Source organism: Choristoneura fumiferana, chromosome 14 (genome assembly GCF_025370935.1).
Source record: "Choristoneura fumiferana chromosome 14, NRCan_CFum_1, whole genome shotgun sequence".
NCBI classification, from domain to species: Eukaryota; Metazoa; Arthropoda; class Insecta; order Lepidoptera; family Tortricidae; genus Choristoneura; species Choristoneura fumiferana.
Window position 1 is genome coordinate 465,316 of NC_133485.1, and position 21,420 is coordinate 486,735.

General features: G+C 43.9%; 1 protein-coding gene across 2 annotated transcripts in view; it reads right to left on the reverse strand.

Moving 5' to 3' along the window:
* Positions 1-21,420, reverse strand: part of LOC141434581 (translin-associated factor X-interacting protein 1-like) — a 33,956-nt gene that overhangs the window by 2,735 nt on the left and 9,801 nt on the right. For both annotated transcript variants that reach the window (XM_074096999.1, XM_074097000.1), the window contains 6 exons: positions 21,095-21,276; positions 19,617-19,792; positions 16,374-16,500; positions 15,255-15,363; positions 3,357-3,526; positions 320-515 (listed from right to left, as the gene is read on the reverse strand). In XM_074096999.1, coding sequence (XP_073953100.1) covers positions 320-515; positions 3,357-3,526; positions 15,255-15,363; positions 16,374-16,500; positions 19,617-19,792; positions 21,095-21,276 — 960 coding nt within the window. The remainder of the gene's footprint in view (positions 1-319; positions 516-3,356; positions 3,527-15,254; positions 15,364-16,373; positions 16,501-19,616; positions 19,793-21,094; positions 21,277-21,420) is intronic.

The following is a 21,420-nucleotide window of genomic DNA, read 5'->3' on the forward strand; positions in this document are numbered from 1 at the left end:
ACCTACTTAGATGAGAGCTGCTGTTAATAAATTAAGTTGGAAAAGGGAAACTATATGCAACGTGAGTAGACTGAATTTGTAAGAGAGCGATGTCTGTTTTTTGTCAAAAGCTTGACCCTTGACCAAATAATGTATGCAGTTGGTCTTTATTCACGACTCGCCTATCTTCGTGCGACCACGCGGCGTCTGATTCATTAAGGTAACCTTGGACCATTAGGCTGGTGGACTTTCCATATTTGATGGCGCTGTGTGTTACTATAAAAGTCATGTACCTGTCAAGTTACTCATAATAGCTTATGCCTCGAATGTAAGATCTAACCTCCCCGTCCCTGCTGTGTCGGAGCAGCTGGTCGCGCAGCTGCAGCCACTGCGCGCGCAGGCCCCAGTAGATGTCCTCGGCCAGCTGTCCGTGCAGCGCGCCCCAGAACAGCTTGACCTGCGGCTCGTCCAGCATCTGCTCAGCGCCCGCGCACAGGTTGTACGCCCACTCCGCGCGCACCGACGGCTGCTGGTACCTGCTCCACCCAGAACGAGGTGGCTTACACTACTGGAAACTAGAGTCTAGACCAGGGAATGCTTAATAAAGTATCAAATGGGTCTGTTTCTTCTCTTGAAACACAAGGATACGATTCGTGCACCGCGGTATCCCATTTCCACCAATATAATTTAAGATGCTACGAAACGAAAGTTATTCTTTTTACGAAAGGAGGGTGTTATAAATGAGCTTTGGCTGATTCTAATAAAAGTGGCATGGCAGGCTAAAGTTAATTAAAAAAAATATATATATGTTTTTTTACTTTTTTTGCATAAAAACAGCTTCTTGGTATTTAATTTGTTACAAATATGTTAAAGGGAACAAAGTATTCCTAAAAACTTAAGAGTTATGGGTTCTTGAAATATTGATGAAGCAGGCTAAAGTTAAATTAGACAGGCTAGTAGTGAAAAGTTACCAGGTTAAAGAGAATTATATCAAAAATCAAAAGAAATGTATCATAAGTTTAAGGGGCTGTTTCACCATCCATTGATTAGTGTGAACTGGCGGTTAGGTGTGATGCCGTCTCTATTTGTTTTGTTCGAATAGACGGAGACGGCATCACATTTAACCGTCGGTTAACGCTAATCAATGGATGGTGAAACAGCCCCTAAATGTAATTTCTTAAAAAAAATATGAGTCTCTTTGAGGCATATATAAGAAAATAAAATTATTTCAAAATTATTCATATTTTATACAGGGTTATTTGTAATTTACTAGCATCCTTTTAACCCTAAACTCCTACCACTTAAACAATGTTTTTTGTTTTACGAGTTTTTAAAATGGAGCCGTAAAACAAAAAACATTTGCTAAATCATGTATATTTTTTATTTTTCCTTCCTGTTTCTTCGCTGATATTGTTCTTTATGTTTCCTTTGGAACTCAGCATAGACTTCTGGATTTCTTTTTATTTTTTCGTATTTTTCTTTCGTTCTCCCTTTTGTGCTAACCTCTCTTCTCTTGTCTTTTGTTTAGTTTTTGGTTTCCCCATTACATGTCGGCCCTAAAATATTACGATTTAATTACAATACAATGCAATCAAATCAGTCCCTCCGATGAAATGAATGACATCAGATAGTAAAAACTGGCCAAATAAGAACGTACCTAGGCAAAATAACACGAAAAAATTCGTTTTAAACAAGTAACGACACCACTATTTTATACGAATGATTTTTTACAAACTGTAAAATTTTAGTTATAAACAGGATCACCATGATTGTTTTTTTAATTTTCAAGCCAATAGTTTCACTTTTAGAGGGGGGAGGGGGTCACACTCCAAAAAAAAAATTGCAAAAGCTATATTTACGCAAAATTACAGCTATAGTACTAATGGATCTAGTGCGGATAGATAAACAGACACACAAAGTGAAATTATAAGTGTTTAGTTTAATAAAAAGCAATTCTCTACATTTACTTTGGTAGAACACTGTTAGTACTACTTAAAAAAAGTCCATAAAGTTATTCTTAGAAATTATATGCAATTTTTAAATAATATAATTTATAGTTCACTTTTTTCTGCCATGAGTCACTTTAGTCTGTGCTTCAGTTACAGATTAAAGTGACACAGATTAAAGTGAAAAGTGGATTCAAAAGACATTTACTCTAAAACCGTCAAAAATATGAATGTGCCACTCTTAATAACGTAAGTAAATACGTCATAATATCACATTAAAATGATTATCTAATAACGTCCCATATAAATAACATAAAATAATCGAGACAATGTAAAGTTAACATACCCGTTACAAACTCCAGTTTGCCGCCTTCGATCACTAATCGCCACAAAACTATGACAGAACGTCTCTAACCGTTCCGTACGGCGGCGAGCCAGATATTGGCCGAATGTTTACCGATGATTAAGGTGTGTCTATCATTCTCCGTGTGTGAGTGAGACCCAACAATGCGAACACACAGACTACAGTGAAAAAATCGCTGGACAAACTTTGAGTTTGAATATTGATGTATAAAAATGATTTATTTAGGACCGTATTATTATTAAATGAATATCGTATTATTTTTTGCAATATATTATAAAATATAATTTGTGAAATAGTACACAAATAATTCACAGCCTAAAACCGGGAGCATGTCCCTTTTGGACAAGACAGACTACAGTGAAAATCGGTACTTACATTTATTTATTTTTAAAGTAATAAGGTTAAATAAATAAAATGGCCTGGCCTCGGTGTAAAAGGTCTATGTTTACATATGTCAATTTTTATTTTTTCTGAAAAACGTAGATTTAATGTACTTTGCATTCAAAAACTCATTGGCAGATTATAATGCCACTTTATTAGAATCACCCTTTGATCTTTTCTTTTGTATGTAGGTAGATTCAGTAATTTAAGTTGAGGTTATCATATAGGAGAAGGACTTAGTAGGTACGTTAGGCAATAGGCCTGCAGTATATATCGGGAAATTGGAAAACTAGAGTTGTTAAATAGAGCTCTTTTACTTTGCAACTCTAGCTTTTAACTTTAGGGATGTCTGAAAACGAACAATTCCAATACCTGCTTCTTTATTCGGTGTATGTTGGTAGTAATTGCAGGATGAGATCGGAGAGGCGTCTATAAGTGGGACTTTCTATGTTTTTAAGCGGTAACGTTCCCGAAACTATTTTGTTGTTACGTCAATCACATAGAACAGCACAGCAGGGCTACTACGAAACTCGAAACTCGAAGTTCGTGTCGTGCAGACCCTCTGACACTTATACTATTAATACGAGAGCGAGAGGGACCGCACGACACGAACTTCGAGTTTCGTAGTATCCGTGCAGTGCCAGTGACAGTAGCAGTGCGAAACTTACACCAGGGGGATAACACACCTCTCCTCGAAGTACTCCGTGAGATAGTCCTGCATGGACAGACCGGGCGGCGCCTGCGCCTTGCCGCGCCACACGTCCGTCACCAGCACGGCCACCTCGCGCCGCGACAGCCGCAGGTTGCGCACGCGCCCGCTACTGCGCAGGTACGGCGGCACCGACGGGTCCGTGCCCTAAGCACCACATTTCCAAACTGATACATGTAAGACACAGTGGCGCAGGGTGCAGGGTTATTGCAGGGTTATTGTAAATCTGTTTAAAAAAAAATACTTACCTCGTTGAGTTTCTTGCCAAATTCTTCTCAACAGAGGTTTTCCGAACCGGTGGTAATAGAGTTTTTGACATTCATTGTTATAGCCTAAAGCCTAAATTGAATAAAGATATTTTGACTTTGACTTTGACATGCAAGTAACCATCTAAGCAAGCTTGCAAGTGAGCATATAATTTTGCAAGAAATAGTGCCAGTGTGGCAGCACAGCGATAAGCGTTTAGCTACGTCAGCATTCCTATTCCCGCGACACCGGGAACGGCGCACACGACGCGTCGCTTCAGCTCCTTCGATAGAAACACGTCGCGTGTGTTACGTGTGCGCCCCGCCTGGTTTCGCCAAAACAAGTCTAATTTAGAAATATATTTCAGTGTTATACATTGTGTGCTCAGCTCCTAGCAAATTGTGTAGTAAAACTCTGACGATTACATCTAGTGTACCTCAAACTTTATTTCATTTTTTATCCCCTCGGCCCCATACGTTTGTAGCAAGGCTAAGACTTGCTAAACCAGCAAGCATGCATTCAAGCATGCAAGCAAGCATACAGGCAAGGAATAATGCAAGCAAGCAGAGTTAGCACTCCAGTGGTGGTAGTGAAATTCAGTTGATCATCATCAACATCATCAGTTCGTTTATCGCTATTCCGCCGGAACTATGCTATTTTCCGGGATAAAAACTATCCTATGTCCTTCCCCGGGACTCAAACTATCTGTATACCGAATTTCATCTAAATTGGATCAGTAGATTCAGAGATTACCCTTACAACCTCACAAACTCACAAACCTACCTCTTTATAAAATTAGGGGGCTGTTGCACCATCCATTCATTAGTGTTAACCGACGGTTAAATGTTATGCCGTCTCCGTCTATTCCAACAAATAAATAGAGACGGCATCACATTTAACCGTTATTTAACACTAATCAATGGATGGTGAAACAGCCCCTAAGTATAGATGACATGAGCTTATTTAAGTGGCAAATGCGCCAGTATAGTCGTAACTCTTATAGGGGCTGTTTCACCATCCATTGATTAGTCTTAACTGACGGTTAAATGTGATGCCGTCTTCGTCTATTCGAACAAAACAAATAGAGACGGCATCACACCTAACCGCCAGTTAACACTAATCAATGGATGGTGAAACAGCCCCTTAGGGTACTCAAGAAGTAATTTCGATCATTCCGCTTATACGTTGTTTATGTACCTACTCGTAACCCTTAACCTCCTGTAATCTCTTATGCAGGTTCGATTTGTAGCATTCAAAGATGGCGGATGTAGACAATATCTAATTTTGCTATTTCTGTTTCTTTGGCTAGTTGAAGTATAATTTTGATAGTGTTTTTGCGGCGATTAGCCATGATCCCAAAATTCTATATTGCTCTCGTGTCTAACATTTTTTAATGCGAAAGTGGTCTCCACGTGGTTTCTGGAATTTTACTATCCAGTTGCAAAAACTACAATCACCGTACAACGTCCCTCTCAAAGAGAGAGTTTACTTTGACACTGGCGAAATTGTCCTATGAAACGAGCGTGTTTGTACATCACATTTATTTGTTTATTAACAATTTTATCACCAGAATGTTCGTGTACAATTTTTAACTTATAGAAATCACAATTCACACATTATTCGTTCGGCCATAACATCAGTTCAATTCGCCATCTTTAAAACGCGCCGGGCGCTGTACTTGTCGGCGCGGGCGGCCGGTGGGGTTATTCCCTACAAAGCCCACAGATGGCGCTACGGGTACTGTTGCTAGTGTTACATCCTCCCCCTCCAAGCTACATGAACGTCCCGTATATGGCTTGGCCCTAGCAGTATTCACCTTTGGTGGACGTCCCCGAGGTCGTCGAGACTGAATAGGTAAGGCATTTTCGCCTTGTCTGCTAACAAAAGGAGTTAAAAATGACGTATGGAACTTCCCTACACTAACACCACTATCCACATGTGACACCTCGAACGTTGTCGGCGAGACCTGTTTCTTAATAGAGTATGGCCCATCCCTTTTAGGCATAAATTTCTTTGTAATACCCTTACTGGCGTTGCTTAAGGATGAATTTACTACCAATACTAAATCGCCTATTTTGTATTCGGGTGCCGGACGAAGTTTTTCGTCAGCGAACCTTTTCGCTTTGTCTTGAGCAACTTCTACCCTCTCGCGAATAAGGCTCATTTTATCAATAAAATCTCTCAAAAAGGGCGTGCATTGAGGAACAAAATTTTCTTTGTCCAAAACAGACCTTATATCTGTCTGACTCTCGAAAGGGGTTCTCATCTCCCTACAAAACATCAAGTACGACGGAGTGCAACCAGTGGAAGAACAAACTGCGCTATTCAACGCGAATCTAATCTGAGGCAAGTACTTCGGCCACGATGTATGTTCGTGCTTGACTAGAATCGACAACTGAGTTTTTATATCTCTGTTTTTTCGTTCTACGGGATTGGCTTGTGGATGAAATAAAGGGGTGAGATTCTGTTGGATTCCAAGCACAAACATACATTGTTGCATAGCTGCAGCATCTAGTTGAACGCCGTTATCTGAAATTATACGACGAGGAAACCCATACCTGAGAAAATATTCGTTGATCAGGATTAGTGCACACGTCTCGGCAGATGCATCGAGGAGAGGGTACAGCTCTACCCACCGGGTAGCAGCATCTTCTATTACAAGGATCCAAGTTTCACCTTTGTCACCTTTCGGTAGAGGACCGAATAAATCAACGGAGAGAACCTCACCTCGCTGCTGTAAAACGGGAGTTTGCAGAAGGCCAGCCGGTTTCTGGTTCGAGATCTTATATTTTTGGCATTCCGTGCAATTCTTCAGGTATTCAGTAACTAATTTACGCATACCTGTAAAATAGTATCTATTTCTGATACGAGCTAACGTTCTTTCGATGCCTTGATGGCCGGCAGTAGGAACGTCGTGAAATTCTTCAAGAATTTTACTTACCATGGACGCCGGGACTACAAGTTGAGGATCTTCAGAGTCGGAGTCAGGATCCAAGCGGTAGAGTACTCCTTGTGACATGACATACCCGCGCTCGAGCCATCGGTTAGCAGCTAACAGGTCAGTATTTTCTAGATCTTCAATAATCTTTTTTGTTTCAGGATCCTGCAGCTGAGCTTCGCGGAGGCTGGTTGGAGTGTAGCGAGGTAAGTCGAGCGTCACGGAACATATTTTACACTCACCATCAATACACTCATTGCAGCTGGGACGACTCAACATGTCCGCTAAAACGTTCAACTTACCTGGAGTGTACTCATATTTAATATCAAACGCTTGTAACTTCATAGCCCATCGAATTAGACGCCCAGTAGGAGATTTAAGAGTGAGCAGCCAACGCAAGGGCTGGTGATCACTCTTGACTATAATAGTATGACCTTCAACATACCCTCTGAACTTTTCCACCGCCCAGACCACCGCTAAAGCCTCTCGCTCAGTGGTCGTGTAGTTTCTTTCCGCTGACGTTAGTAGCCTGCTTGCGTACACGATGGGTCTCTCATCGTAAGCTTCTCCTTGCATAAGTACAGCACCTAAAGCATAACTACTTGCGTCTGTTCGAATCACAAAAGGTTTACTATAGTCGGCTTGAATAAGTACTGGTGCAGTTGTCAGTTTCTGCTTTAGGTTGTTGAAAGAGTCACGCTGTTCATCCGTCCACGTCCATGCCACATCTTTACGAGTAAGTTTGGTCAAGGGTTGAGCAATTTGAGCAAAATTAGGGATAAACTTACGGAACCAGGAGCATGTTTGGATGAAAGACTTCAAGTTCTTCAAGTTGGTAGGCTCCTTCATTTGCATAATGGCATCGAGCTTCGAAGGATCTGCTTTGATACCATCTGGAGCGACCACGTGACCAAGGTAAGTGACACTCTCACGAGCAAACGAGCATTTATCCCTATTGGCCCTCAGACCGAACAACCGAAGCCTGTCGAATACTCTCTGCAGGTCCTCCACGTGCTTCTTGAAGGATTCGGATATTATGCAGAGGTCGTCTAAATAGCAAAGTAAGGTGACATTTTTGAGGGTATTACCTGAACGAAACCGGTCCATCAGACGTTGAAACGTCGCCGGTGCGTTTTTCAACCCGAACGGCATGCGCGTGAACCTGAAGGTCCCGTAGTGCGTGACGAAAGCAGTCTTGTCACGATCCTCTGGCGCAACACTTACTTGCCAGTATCCAGACTTTAAGTCTATAGTGGACATAAAACAGTTTTGCTTCGTTGCCTGAAGTAACTCGTCAATAACCGGAATGGGATAAGAATCAGTTTTGGTCACATTATTGAGCTTGCGGTAGTCAACACAAAATCTAACACCATTACCTTTTTTTGGAACTAGAATGGCGGGAGCAGTCCAGGTAGACTCACATTCTTCGATTACCCCTTCACTTAGCATCTTGTCGAGCTCCTGTCTCATGATTTCTTTCTTAGCAGGAGTAAGGCGATACGGCGGAGAAGACACCGGCGGATGATTACCTGTAACGATGTGGTGCTCGGCAAAGGTGGTCGGAGCTCCCCTGATTTAAAGATGTCTGCGTTAGAATAAAGTAGACCTGCCAGTTTATTACGCTGAGTAGATTGCAGCATAACACCTTCGTCGCTGCGAAGTATGTCGGCTGATGAACACGTGACGTGACTACTCGGCGATTCGAATTCTACTGGATACTGTGTGAGTTCCTCAGAGAAACGCCACTTGGCAGTTGCAAAATCCATCGAAATGGCAGCTTTAACTAGAAAATCAATACCTAGTAACGTATCATTACCTGACGCGTCTGGCAATACAACAAACTCAAGTGACACGGTCTTGTGCTTTACAACAACATCTAGTGTTGTTGTGAGCACCTTCATATTCTGCACAGATCCATCTGCTAACCTAATGGACATGAAAGATTCAGAAAAAATCTGGTTGTGTTTCTTTAACAAAGCATACAACGAACAACCTACTACAGACCGTTTTGCGGCTGTATCTATTAAAGCTCTGCCCCTTATGCCTAAAATAGTTACACCCAAAATTGGTCGCTGTTGTTGTACCACTGGGTTTGAGGACGAGTGCAAATCGGCAGACGCACAATCAAAATCTAACGAAGGTGGAGCACAGACTGAATTCATACTAGGATTCGGCGTAATCCGGCTGTTAATAGACGTAGAAACGTTATCGTTAACGTCTGAACAGGTTACCTTAACATCACGTGAAACCTCTAGTCATACTTGTTAAGGCCATTTTTTGGCCGGATGCTGCACTTCGTGAAGAAAGCAAGCCGCTTTGCACAGTGATAGTACAGACTAAACTGAGTGATTTGACTCGCAGCAGCGGAAGTTTCACCCCTTAGGAACAGAGATGGCGCCACTTCTTTAAAAAATATTTCAAAAATTCTACAAGATAAAGTAATAAACCGATTTCAATGTTTAATATCTCAAATGAAAGCCTATTATATTCGTTACTTATAAAAAAATACAAAAAAAATATTTACAAAAAACTTTTGTCAAAAAACGCCATCTTAAGTTTTTTTTCTTACCTGATTTGTAGTTTTTACTTGATTGCTTAAAAAAACTGTATGCAACATGAATGGTTTAATGCATGTACATATTGCTGAGTACATAACGAGTATTTTAAAAAAATCCGACACCGATACCTATCATATTTAACGAAATATGACAGTTTAAATGTGAGCACAAATTTCTTTAAAAAATATTTCAAAAAATTCTACAAGCTAAAGTAATAGACCGATTTCAATGTTTAATATCTCAAATTAAAGCTCATAACATTCATTATTTACAAAAAAAATATAAAAAATATTTACTGAAAACTTTTGGCACAAAACACCATCTCAAGTTTTTTTTTCTTACCTGATTGGTAGTTTTTATTTGATTGCTTAAAAAAAACTGTATGCAACATGAATGGTTTAATGCATATACATATTACTGAGTACATAATAAGTATTTAAAAAAAAAATCGACACCGATACCTATCATATTTCACGAAATATGAAAGTTTAAATGTGAGCACAAATTTGTTTAAAAAAATTCAATAAATTTTACAAGCTAAACTAATAAACCGATTTAAATGTTTAATATCCCAAATTAAAGATCATAAAATTCATTATGTAGAAAAAAATATTAAAAAAATATTTACTGAAAACTTTTGGCAAAAAACGCCATCTTAAGTTTTTATTTCTTACCTGATTGGTAGTTTTTACTTGATTGCTTAAAAACATTGTATGTTGTATGCAACATGAATGGTTTAATGCATACTTATATATATTTCTGAGTAAATAACAAGTATTATAAAAAAAACCGACACCGATACCCTTCATACTTCACGAAATATTTAAGTTTAATTGTGCACGCTTTTCTTACAAATAAATTTCAACGAAATCTTCAAGTGAAACTAGTACTCTGATTATAATGTTTAATGTTAAATGAAAAGAAGAACGAAATTACCTAAAATATTAAAAAAAAAGTTTTTTCCTGGTGTTACGAAAAAATATAATTACTTTAAAATTAGTAATTATTAAGACAATAAATAAAAACTATACCGTTTCCGGCATAGTTGGTTCTGAGATGTAATATATATTGCTTAGTAGTTGGCGAATTTATTTAAAAATTAGCTTTTTATGTGATAGGTAGGGCTACAGCTTATAGATATGTCACATTTGAAATAAAAGACTATGAACATCAATGTTCATCAAATATTTAAATTAAAACCTATAAGTCCTCTTCGGGTTCATCGGCAGATGTAGAACTGAAAAGGAAAAGTCGTTTTGAAGTACTTGTGCTATTCCAATACTACAAAATCACAGATCTTTTAGACACGGACTGTGTTGCTGTAATTACTGTTGAATTATATTTGTGCCTAGTTGATTACCATTAGATCTAAAATTTTGTGCCTACCTGTGGAAATCAGTGGTCAGCATACAAAATAACCCTGCATTGAATATTATATTAACTTACTTTTGATTTGTACAGCCACCTTTGCAGGATTTACACTGGGCAGTGCATGGTAAGCTGACCCGACGACACCCACAACGCATGGTATCGCAGCCAGATTTGCAGCCACAATGGTCCAAGAGGCTTAATTGCGACCAAATCGCTGTAACTGCCGACAATTCTGGAGTCCTTCTCTTTTGCCTTAGTCCATCCCCAAGAAGATGGACATGGTATGGACATGCTCTCTATAAACATACACTGCGTGAAGCTTACCAAGCGGGCCAAATATGGAGAAACGCTCTGAAACCGTACCATGTCCATCTTCTTGGGGATGGACTAAGGCAAAAGAGAGTTGGCAAAAGAAAGTAAGTCTCTTGGACCATTAAGTATTGTGGCTGCAAATCTGGCTGCGATAACATGCGTTGTGGGTGTCGTCGGGTCAGCTTACCATGCACTGCCCAGTGTAAATCCTGCAAAGGTGGCTGTACAAATCAAAAGTAAGTTAATATAATATTCAATGCAGGGTTATTTTGTATGCTGACCACTGATTTCCACAGGTAGGCACAAAATTTTAGATCTAATGGTAATCAACTAGGCACAATATAATTCAACAGTAATTACAGCAACACACAGTCCGTGTCTAAAAGATCTGTGATTTTGTAGTATTGGAATAGCACAAGTACTTCAAAACGACTTTTCCTTTTCAGTTCTACATCTGCCGATGAACCGGAAGAACTTATAGGTTTTAATTTAAATATTTGATGAACATTGATGTTCATAGTCTTTTATTTCAAATGTGACATATCTATAAGCTGTAGCCCTACCTATCACATAAAAGCTAATTTTTAAATAAATTCGCCAACTACTAAGCAATATATATTACATCTCAGAACCAACTATGCCGGAAACGGTATAGTTTTTATTTATTGTCTTAATAATTACTAATTTTAAAGTAATTATATTTTTTCGTAACACCAGGAAAAAACTTTTGTTTAATATTTTAGGTAATTTCGTTCTTCTTTTCATTTAACATTAAACATTATAATCAGAGTACTAGTTTCACTTGAAGATTTCGTTGAAATTTATTTGTAAGAAAAGCGTGCACAATTAAACTTAAATATTTCGTGAAGTATGAAGGGCATCGGTGTCGGTTTTTTTTATAATACTTGTTATTTACTCAGAAATATATATAAGTATGCATTAAACCATTCATGTTGCATACAACATACAATGTTTTTTAAGCAATCAAGTAAAAACTACCAATCAGGTAAGAATAAAAACTTAAGATGGCGTTTTTGCCAAAAGTTTTCAGTAAATATTTTTTAATATTTTTTCTACATAATGAATTTATGAGCTTTAATTTGGGATATTAAACATTTAAATCGGTTTATTAGTTTAGCTTGTAAAATTTATTGAATTTTTTTAAACAAATTTGTGCTCACATTTAAACTTTCATATTTCGTGAAATATGATAGGTATCGGTGTCGATTTTTTTTTAAATACTTATTATGTACTCAGTAATATGTATATGCATTAAACCATTCATGTTGCATACAGTTTTTTTTAAGCAATCAAATAAAAACTACCAATCAGGTAAGAAAAAAAAACTTGAGATGGTGTTTTGTGCCAAAAGTTTTCAGTAAATAATTTTTTTATATTTTTTTGTAAATAATGAATATTATGAGCTTTAATTTGAGATATTAAACATTGAAATCGGTCTATTACTTTAGCTTGTAGAATTTTTTGAAATATTTTTTAAAGAATTTGTGCTCACATTTAAACTTTCATATTTCGTTAAATATGATAGGTATCGGTGTCGGATTTTTTTAGAAATACTCGTTATGTACTCAGTAACATGTACATGCATTAAACCATTCATGTTGCATACAGTTTTTTTAAGCAATCAAGTAAAAAACTACAAATCAGGTAAGAAAAAAAAACTTAAGATGGCGTTTTTTGACAAAAGTTTTTTGTAAATATTTTTTTGTATTTTTTATAAGTAACGTATATAATAGGCTCTCATTTGAGATATTAAACATTGAAATCGGTTATTACTTTAGCTTGTAGAATTTTTTGAAATATTTTTAAAGAAGTGGCGCCATCTCTGTTCCTAAGGGGCGAAACTTCCGCTGCTGCGAGTCAAATCACTCAGTTTAGTCTGTACTATCACTGTGCAAAGCGGCTTGCTTCTTCACGAAGTGCAGCATTTTGTCTCTAACAAGTATGACTACTCTTGTATTCAGAGAAATCAGTATCAAATTCACTCCCCCTTAAGTTAGCATCGTCACCCGAAAACGTTTGCGAAAGTGTCACATGTGGATAAAGACACTCACCCGTAAACAAATTACTACCCACCGTGAGTGTACTGCGGAGGCCAAACGCGTTTTCATACGGTTGAGACCCTACCAGCTTAACGCACATTTTTTGAATTATTTTCTGATCCTATCAGTTTAACATACACATCACTATTAAGTTCTGGCCCTACTTGCTTAACGCAATCACCATAAGGTAGGAGCACTACCGGCTTGACGCACATTTCGTACTCGGTTAGTGACACTACCGAGGTCACGCGTAAATCATAGAAAGCTGTAGGTAAAACATTCGTAACTGATTAGGCAAAAACACAACATTATTTGACTGCATATGATGAAATTTTCTAACATAAAACAATTCAGGAATAACCGATTTAAACATTGTTAGGTTGTAATCGGATTTCGTTGCAACATTGTCTATAAATTTACGACGCACACTAGGCAAAAACAATAGATTTCACAGCACTCGAAATCTTTATGCCTTTTAATAGCGGCGGCATTACAGTCAGAGCGAATATGACACTCATTGTTAATAAAAACAAACAGTCGAACTGTGTGCGGAGACAAGGTCAGTGAACTTGAATTTATATCGAAAATAGGTTCCATACCTATTGCAGAAACTGCGAATTGCACTTAGAACAATTTGATCTTATCACGCCTTTCTCCCCGCACCCATAACAATAAATATGACTACCGTTATTGTTGTTACTGTTAATATCATTAATGCGTCGTATATGTAGCACTGTTATCACTACTTATTCTATTTTTAAGTTTAGGACAATTGTCTTTTTGAATGATTGGGCCTTTTACAGTACGAACAGAACATACGTTTTTCCTGTTGGGATCCGCGTTGCTCGTACTCGCGCCAGCCGGGGTCATCGGCGGCGGCGGCGGCGGCGGCGGGAGCGGCGGCGGCACGTTTGATGTTGAGCGGCGCGCGTTTGAAGTCGAGCGGTGCGCGGGGCCGGCAGCTGGCGGCTTCCCTGCGCTTGACCGCGGCACCCCTGTCACCTCTAATGCGTCTTCGATAGAATGAGCTTTGCTGAGAAGCTCGTCAAAAGACTGCAACTCTTCACGACGAAGGCGTTCGCGAATTCGATGATGTAGCAAGCCGTACACCATGTCGAGTCGGCTTTATCCGTGAGGTCCTCGACAGGAATTCGGGCGAGTATTGCTCGAGCTAGAGCCACGAACTTGTCGGTATTTCGTTGACCTGCTGCTCGCTGTCAAATAAGTCGCGGTACAACGGTGGGGCGGTCGACGGTCTCCGAAGGCTCGCCGAAGTCTGTCTAGGGCCTCCGTCCAGGACGTCGTAGTGCCTTTGATCCCTTGCCCACCAGGTAGCAGCAGAATGAGTCAATAATATGGAAAAACCTCGAATGGCATTCTCATCCGTCACACGGCAGCAATCTTTGTAGGCCTCCACTGCGTCAATAAATCCTTCCAAACTTTCCTCGGCGCGGCCGCTGTAAGTGGCCTGGCATTTTGAAAAATTGCCGGTCACGACAGGGGCGGGGGCGGCGACGGTCACGTTGACGGGCTCGCCCGAAGCCGGGGTCGAAGAGCGAACTTCGCGCAGCAGCCGCTGGAACATGTCCGCGTTCAATTGCTGAATGGTTTGCAGCAAGGTGGACAGGTTATCCATCGACATCGTCACATTTCCAGGTCGCTCACCATCATCCACATCAGAATGGTGCTCTGCGGCGGCGGCGGCGTTACCAGAACGAGTCATCATTGTGTAGGCAAGTATTGTAAACACGTAAAACACTCGAAAAAGGTAAAAATGTTTATAAAACAGTCAAAGTAATGCACAGTTCACGATTTTTCGTTTTTACACACACGTGTTCTTCACTTAAAGACACACGGAAAGGGCGCCATGAAACGAGCGTGTTTGTACATCAACATTTATTTGTTTATTAACAATTTTATCACCAGAATGTTCGTGTACAATTTTTAACTTATTGAAATCACAATTCACACATTATTCGTTCGGCCATAACATCAGTTCAATTCGCCATCTTTAAAACGCGCCGGGCGCTGTACTTGTCGGCGCGGGCGGCCGGTGGGGTTATTCCCTACAAAGCCCACAGATGCGCTACGGGTACTGTTGCTAGTGTTCACCTATTAATTAGGACAGAAAAGCCATATTTTAAAAGAGAAGAAGAAGAAGAAGAATCTCTTATGCAAGTTTTCGAAAAAAAAAAACAGTGTTGACTTCTGGGTCTGCAGGGCTACTACGAAACCCGAAACTCGAAGTTCGTGTCGTGCGGTCCCTCTGACACTTATACTATTAATACGAGAGCGAGAGACCGCACGACACGAACTTCGTGTTTCGAGTTTCGTAGTAGCCCTGCTGTGCTGCACAAAAAGGCCGCTCAATATACGCCACTGGTATTTACCAAGCCATCGAAATACTCCAAATGGTCGCTCTCCGCCGCTGGCCCTAGCTCTTTGAGGAGAACTCTGAGGATATCTCTTGATGTTAGGCCGCTTGCCAGTTGCCACCATCTGAAACAAAATGTGTTCGTACCATGGGCACCTAGTTTAGTCTTTAAATTGAATTAAATACCTAATAAGTAACATTACATGAAAAGTATGATTGGTTATTTGGAGTCTTTCGATATGGTTAGACCTTGTCCAGAAGGGGCGAATTCGTCGCGAATTCATACAAGCGCGAGTCGAGAGTCTGGCGTAGTGCACGCGATTTACGCGCGAACGCGCGATGCTTGTGGACGTATAACGATACGATTCGCGACGAATTCGCCCCTTCTGGACAAGGTCTAACATGAAAAAGTTTTAACAAAAAAGTAAAACCGACTCCAAAAAAATAACAAAAAATTTAACCGACTAATAAACCCTTGAAAATATTTAGCATTACTTAGCTTTGACGAGTTCCATTGGCCATCTACGGTCTTCTTCATCAGGTCCAGTTTACCAAATTATACTTTCTGAGTGTAAATGCTATCTTAATGCTAAAAATGACAAAATCGCCATACATTGTGCCTATAAATTTTGAGGTTTGCCCTCGATTTCCCTTGGACCCCATCATTAGATCTTGACTTTTTTGTTGTTTAATAGAATTAGATAACATTATTATAAATGTGGCTATACCCTACCAGGGTGCATAATATTGTAAGACTTATTAGAATAAGGCCTTATGTATTTTATGTTTTTTGCCAAATAAATAAATACTACTAAATACTACTTGATGACAATGGGACCACCTCAGAATAGTATTCTTTCAAATAAAAAAAGAATTACAAACAGTGGAACATAGAACCTCCTCCTTTTTTGAAGTCGATTAAAAAGATGATGCGCTTCTGACACAAGATCTTAAATATCGGTGCAGCCAAGGATCAAATATCTGTCGTAATTTTTTTAACCTGAGTGACCCATTTCTTCTTAGGTATTGGTTTTCTATTTCAGCAAAGTTGACGACCCTAAAGTTCTTTACGGGGTAGGAAGGTCAAGGTAATCCCACGGCAGTCTCGAAGGCAATAAAAGGCATGGCAGAGCACCTGTCCCGGCCGCCGCTGATGAAGTCCGCGCAGAGGTCCCACTGCGGGCGCGGCGTGCCGGCGCGCTCCAGCTCGCGGCAACGCTCCTTGCACTCCGCCAGTTCCTCCTCCACACCCTTCTTTGACGCTGTGGGTATATAAACATAACGATGTAAATTAAATCAACGAGGTTCTCAACGTGAGTGCAACGTCTCTTTGCAGGCGTCGCGGCAGGTCCTAAATGAACTCCCCACTCGTACAAATTTATTTGATAAAACAGTCGAATGTAATACAATAAAGTGGCTTCACTTTTGATTGGACGGCTTTGATTGGCTCCCCCTGCTCAGGCCGCAGGACTTGTCCCCCAGGGTCAACTCCCTCGCAGCTTACCGAGCGCCCGCTGGCACTTGTCTCTGACGGCGGCCAGCTAATCCTGCAGCGCTCCCTCCATGCTCAGGTCGCAGGACTTGTTCCCAAGGGTCTACTCCCTCCCCTCCCTCCCAGCTTACCGAGCGCCCGCTGGCACTTGTCTCTGACGGCGGCCAGCTAATCCTGCAGCGCTCCCTCCCTGCTCAGGTCGCAGGACTTGTTCCCAAGGGTCTACTCCCTCTCCCTCCCTCCCCAGCTACGAGCGGCCCGCTGTCATTTGTCTCTGACGGCGGCCAGCTAATCCTGCAGCGCTCCCTCCCTGCTCAGGTCGCAGACTTGTTCCCATGGGTCTACTCCCTCCCTCTCCCTCCCCAGCTTACGAGCGCCCGCTGGCACTTGTCTCTGACGCGCCAGCTAATCCTGCAGCGCTCCCTCCCTGCTCAGGTCGCAGGACTTGTTCCAAGGGTCTACTCCCTCCCCCTCCCTCCCCAGCTTACCGAGCGCCCGCTGGCACTTGTCTCTGACGGCGGCCAGCTAATCCTGCAGCGCTCCCTCCTGCTCAGGTCGCAGGACTTGTTCCCAAGGGTCTACTCCTCCCCCTCCCTCCCAGCTTACCGAGCGCCCGCTGGCACTTGTCTCTGACGGCGGCCAGCTAATCCTGCAGCGCTCCCTCCCTGCTCAGGTCGCAGGACTTGTTCCAAGGGTCTACTCCCTCTCCCTCCCTCCCCAGCTTACCGAGCGCCCGCTGTCATTTGTCTCTGACGCGGCCAGCTAATCCTGCAGCGCTCCCTCCCTGCTCAGGTCGCAGGACTTGTTCCCATGGGTCTACTCCCTCCCTCTCCCTCCCCAGCTTCGAGCGCCCGCTGGCACTTGTCTCTGACGGCGGCCAGCTAATCCGCAGCGCTCCCTCCCTGCTCAGGTCGCAGGACTTGTTCCCAAGGTCTACTCCCTCCCCCTCCCTCCCCAGCTTACGAGCGCCCGCTGGCACTTGTCTCTGACGGCGGCCAGCTAATCCTGCAGCGCTCCCTCCCTGCTCAGGTCGCAGGACTTGTTCCCAAGGGTCTACTCCCTCCCCCTCCCTCCCCAGCTTACCGAGCGCCCGCTGCACTTGTCTCTGACGGCGGCCAGCTAATCCTGCAGCGCTCCCTCCTGCTCAGGTCGCAGGACTTGTTCCCAAGGGTCTACTCCCTCTCCTCCCTGCCCAGCTTACCGAGCGCCCGCATCATTGTCTCTGACGGCGGCCAGCTAATCCTGCAGCGCTCCCTCCCTGCTCAGGTCGCAGGACTTGTTCCCAAGGTCTACTCCCTCCCCCTCCTCCCAGCTTACCGAGCGCCCGCTGGCACTTGTCTCTGACGGCGGCCAGCTAATCCTGCAGCGCTCCCTCCCTGCTCAGGTCGCAGGACTTGTTCCCAAGGGTCTACTCCCTCCCCCTCCCTCCCCAGCTTACCGAGCGCCCGCTGGCACTTGTCTCTGACGGCGGCCAGCTAATCCTGCAGCGCTCCCTCCCTGCTCAGGTCGCAGGACTTGTTCCCAAGGGTCTACTCCCTCCCCCTCCCTCCCCAGCTTACCGAGCGCCCGCTGGCACTTGTCTCTGACGGCGGCCAGCTAATCCTGCAGCGCTCCCTCCCTGCTCAGGTCGCAGGACTTGTTCCCAAGGGTCTACTCCCTCTCCCTCCCTCCCCAGCTTACCGAGCGCCCGCTGTCATTTGTCTCTGACGGCGGCCAGCTAATCCTGCAGCGCTCCCTCCCTGCTCAGGTCGCAGGACTTGTTCCCATGGGTCTACTCCCTCCCCCTCCCTCCCCAGCTTACCGAGCGCCGCTGGCACTTGTCTCTGACGGCGGCCAGCTAATCCTGCAGCGCTCCCTCCCTGCTCAGGTCGCAGGACTTGTTCCCAAGGGTCTACTCCCTCCCCCTCCCTCCCCAGCTTACCGAGCGCCCGCTGGCACTTGTCTCTGACGGCGGCCAGCTAATCCTGCAGCGCTCCCTCCCTGCTCAGGTCGCAGGACTTGTTCCCAAGGGTCTACTCCCTCCCCCTCCCTCCCCAGCTTACCGAGCGCCCGCTGGCACTTGTCTCTGACGGCGGCCAGCTCGGCCTGCAGCGCTCCCTCCCTGCTCAGGTCGCAGGACTTGTTCCCAAGGGTCTACTCCCTCCCCCTCCCTCCCCAGCTTACCGAGCGCCCGCTGGCACTTGTCTCTGACGGCGGCCAGCTCGGCCTGCAGCGCTCCCTCCCTGCTCAGGTCGCAGGACTTGTTCCCAAGGGTCTACTCCCTCCCCCTCCCTCCCCAGCTTACCGAGCGCCCGCTGGCACTTGTCTCTGACGGCGGCCAGCTCGGCCTGCAGCGCTCCCTCCCTGCTCAGGTCGCAGGACTTGTTCCCAAGGGTCTACTCCCTTTCCCCTCCCTCCCCAGCTTACGAGCGCCCGCTGGCACTTGTCTCTGACGGCGGCCAGCTAATCCTGCAGCGCTCCCTCCCTGCTCAGGTCGCAGGACTTGTTCCAAGGGTCTACTCCCTCCCCCTCCCTCCCCAGCTTACCGAGCGCCCGCTGGCACTTGTCTCTGACGGCGGCCAGCTAATCCTGCAGCGCTCCCTCCCTGCTCAGGTTGCAGGACTTGTTCCCAAGGGTCTACTCCCTCTCCCTCCCTCCCCAGCTTACCGAGCGCCCGCTGGCACTTGTCTCTGACGGCGGCCAGCTCGGCCTGCAGCGCTCCCTCCCTGCTCAGGTCGCAGGACTTGTTCCCAAGGGTCTACTCCCTCCCCCTCCCTCCCCAGCTTACCGAGCGCCCGCTGGCACTTGTCTCTGACGGGCCAGCTAATCCTGCAGCGCTCCCTCCCTGCTCAGGTCGCAGGACTTGTTCCCAAGGGTCTACTCCCTTCCCCTCCCTCCCCAGCTTACCGAGCGCCCGCTGGCACTTGTCTCTGACGGCGGCCAGCTCGGCCTGCAGCTGCTCGACCTCTTTTCCCAGCTCGTTAGCCTTGTTCTCGAGGCAGTCGAACTCGCGCCGCGGCACCGTCTCCGAATACTCATCGGTCATCTTGGCCAGGTCGCGCTGCGTCGACGACAGCTGTTCTCTGTGGGAATGTTTTCTTCAAATTATATCTACACAAACGGTACTAACTTAAGGTAACCTACACACTCATCTTAGACGAGACGAGGATGTAAGTATTGGCATCCTGTCTCGGCGCCAAGGCGGTCAGCAGGGCTACACAACAAACTGCAAACGGTAACAACGGTACTAAATGCAAATTATAATAAAAAAATTAAAATCTATGTTTTTCTACGCAACGTCTTTGGAGAACGTGTGTTTACACCCTAGGTATAAAGCCGACGTTAGACTTGCAAGAAAAATCGTGCAAGTTGCATTACATTGCGAGGCCGTAAAGCCAACGAGTTAGTAGTGGTCAATCGAACGCCGCCATGTAGGTACTTAATGTAACTTGCACGATTTTTCTTGCAAGTCTAAACTTGGCTTAACGTCGTTAAATTTCGACATTATACCTATTCAACACCGTCCCTCGATGGCCGGCGCGTGTTCCTTTTAGATAAAATGTCACGTAAGTCAACGGAGTAATTTAATTTCACAACTAATCAGTTACTTGCATAGACTTCATTCGTACTTAGTTAGTAGAAAGAATTAGAATACCATGATAAAGCATAGCTACACAGGGGCGTACCCAGCTTCTGGCGTAGGGGGGGGGAAGTCAGATTTTTTAGGTCAGATCGCCCGCGCTTGTTTTGTCATACGCACTACACAAAGACACCTACATGAAACACAAGGTTATGTAGTGTGTAGGGCAAACACCCGCAAGGGATCCTGCTTCATAAGTAAACGGGGCATAATATATTGTAGAACATACAATTTCCAGGGGGGGCAGCTGCCCTCCCCTGCCCCCCTGCGTATGCCCATGTAGCCACAACTTAACAACTTGGGTACTTATTTTTATTTATCTGTAGTTACCTACAACATAGATACAAATAACATAGGAACATATTTATGAAGCTGAAATTTGAGTTTAGTAGGCAAAGCATTAAAGGTTAATGTATAATTAAGACTATATATAGTACCTACGTACTATGTTATTCAATATGCGTCACAGGCGCACAGCAGAACGTATGTAGAGCCTCTATAATAAGCCTACAGCAAACTAATAGAAAGGGGATTCCCCGATTTCGTCACAGTATAAGTAATGGAAAATGCTCATTCTAAACAGTCCGAATCGTAGGTGCGATAAAATTGTGAAAATTATCAAGACGTATTCAGTATTATTTATTATGGAATTTCGCCGCCCCCTCAAAATTGCCGCCCGGGGCGGCTCACCCCCCCTCCCCGCATCCACTACGCTACGCCACTGCTGCGGGCTGCAACAGCCCACCTGCAGCGGTCCAGCGCGAGGCGCAGCACGGCGGGGTCTGCGTAGCCGTCGGCGGCGGGCGGCGCGCCCCCGCTCAGCTCGCGCAGACGCAGCTGCAGCGCCAGGTTCTCGAAGTACAGCGTGTAGCGCGCGTCCCGCTCGCGCGCCAGCGACAGGTACTCCGAGAACTGCTCGTCCTTCATCTAAATATAAGTGCCGATACCTAAAGCGTCATTCTAAAGGCTGTTTCATTGGTCGATAGGGCCCGCATGCGGGTACAGGAGATATCCATACATAATGGACACCATAGGGCCGCATTCGTGTTGCGGGGCGAGTCACCGCACTGT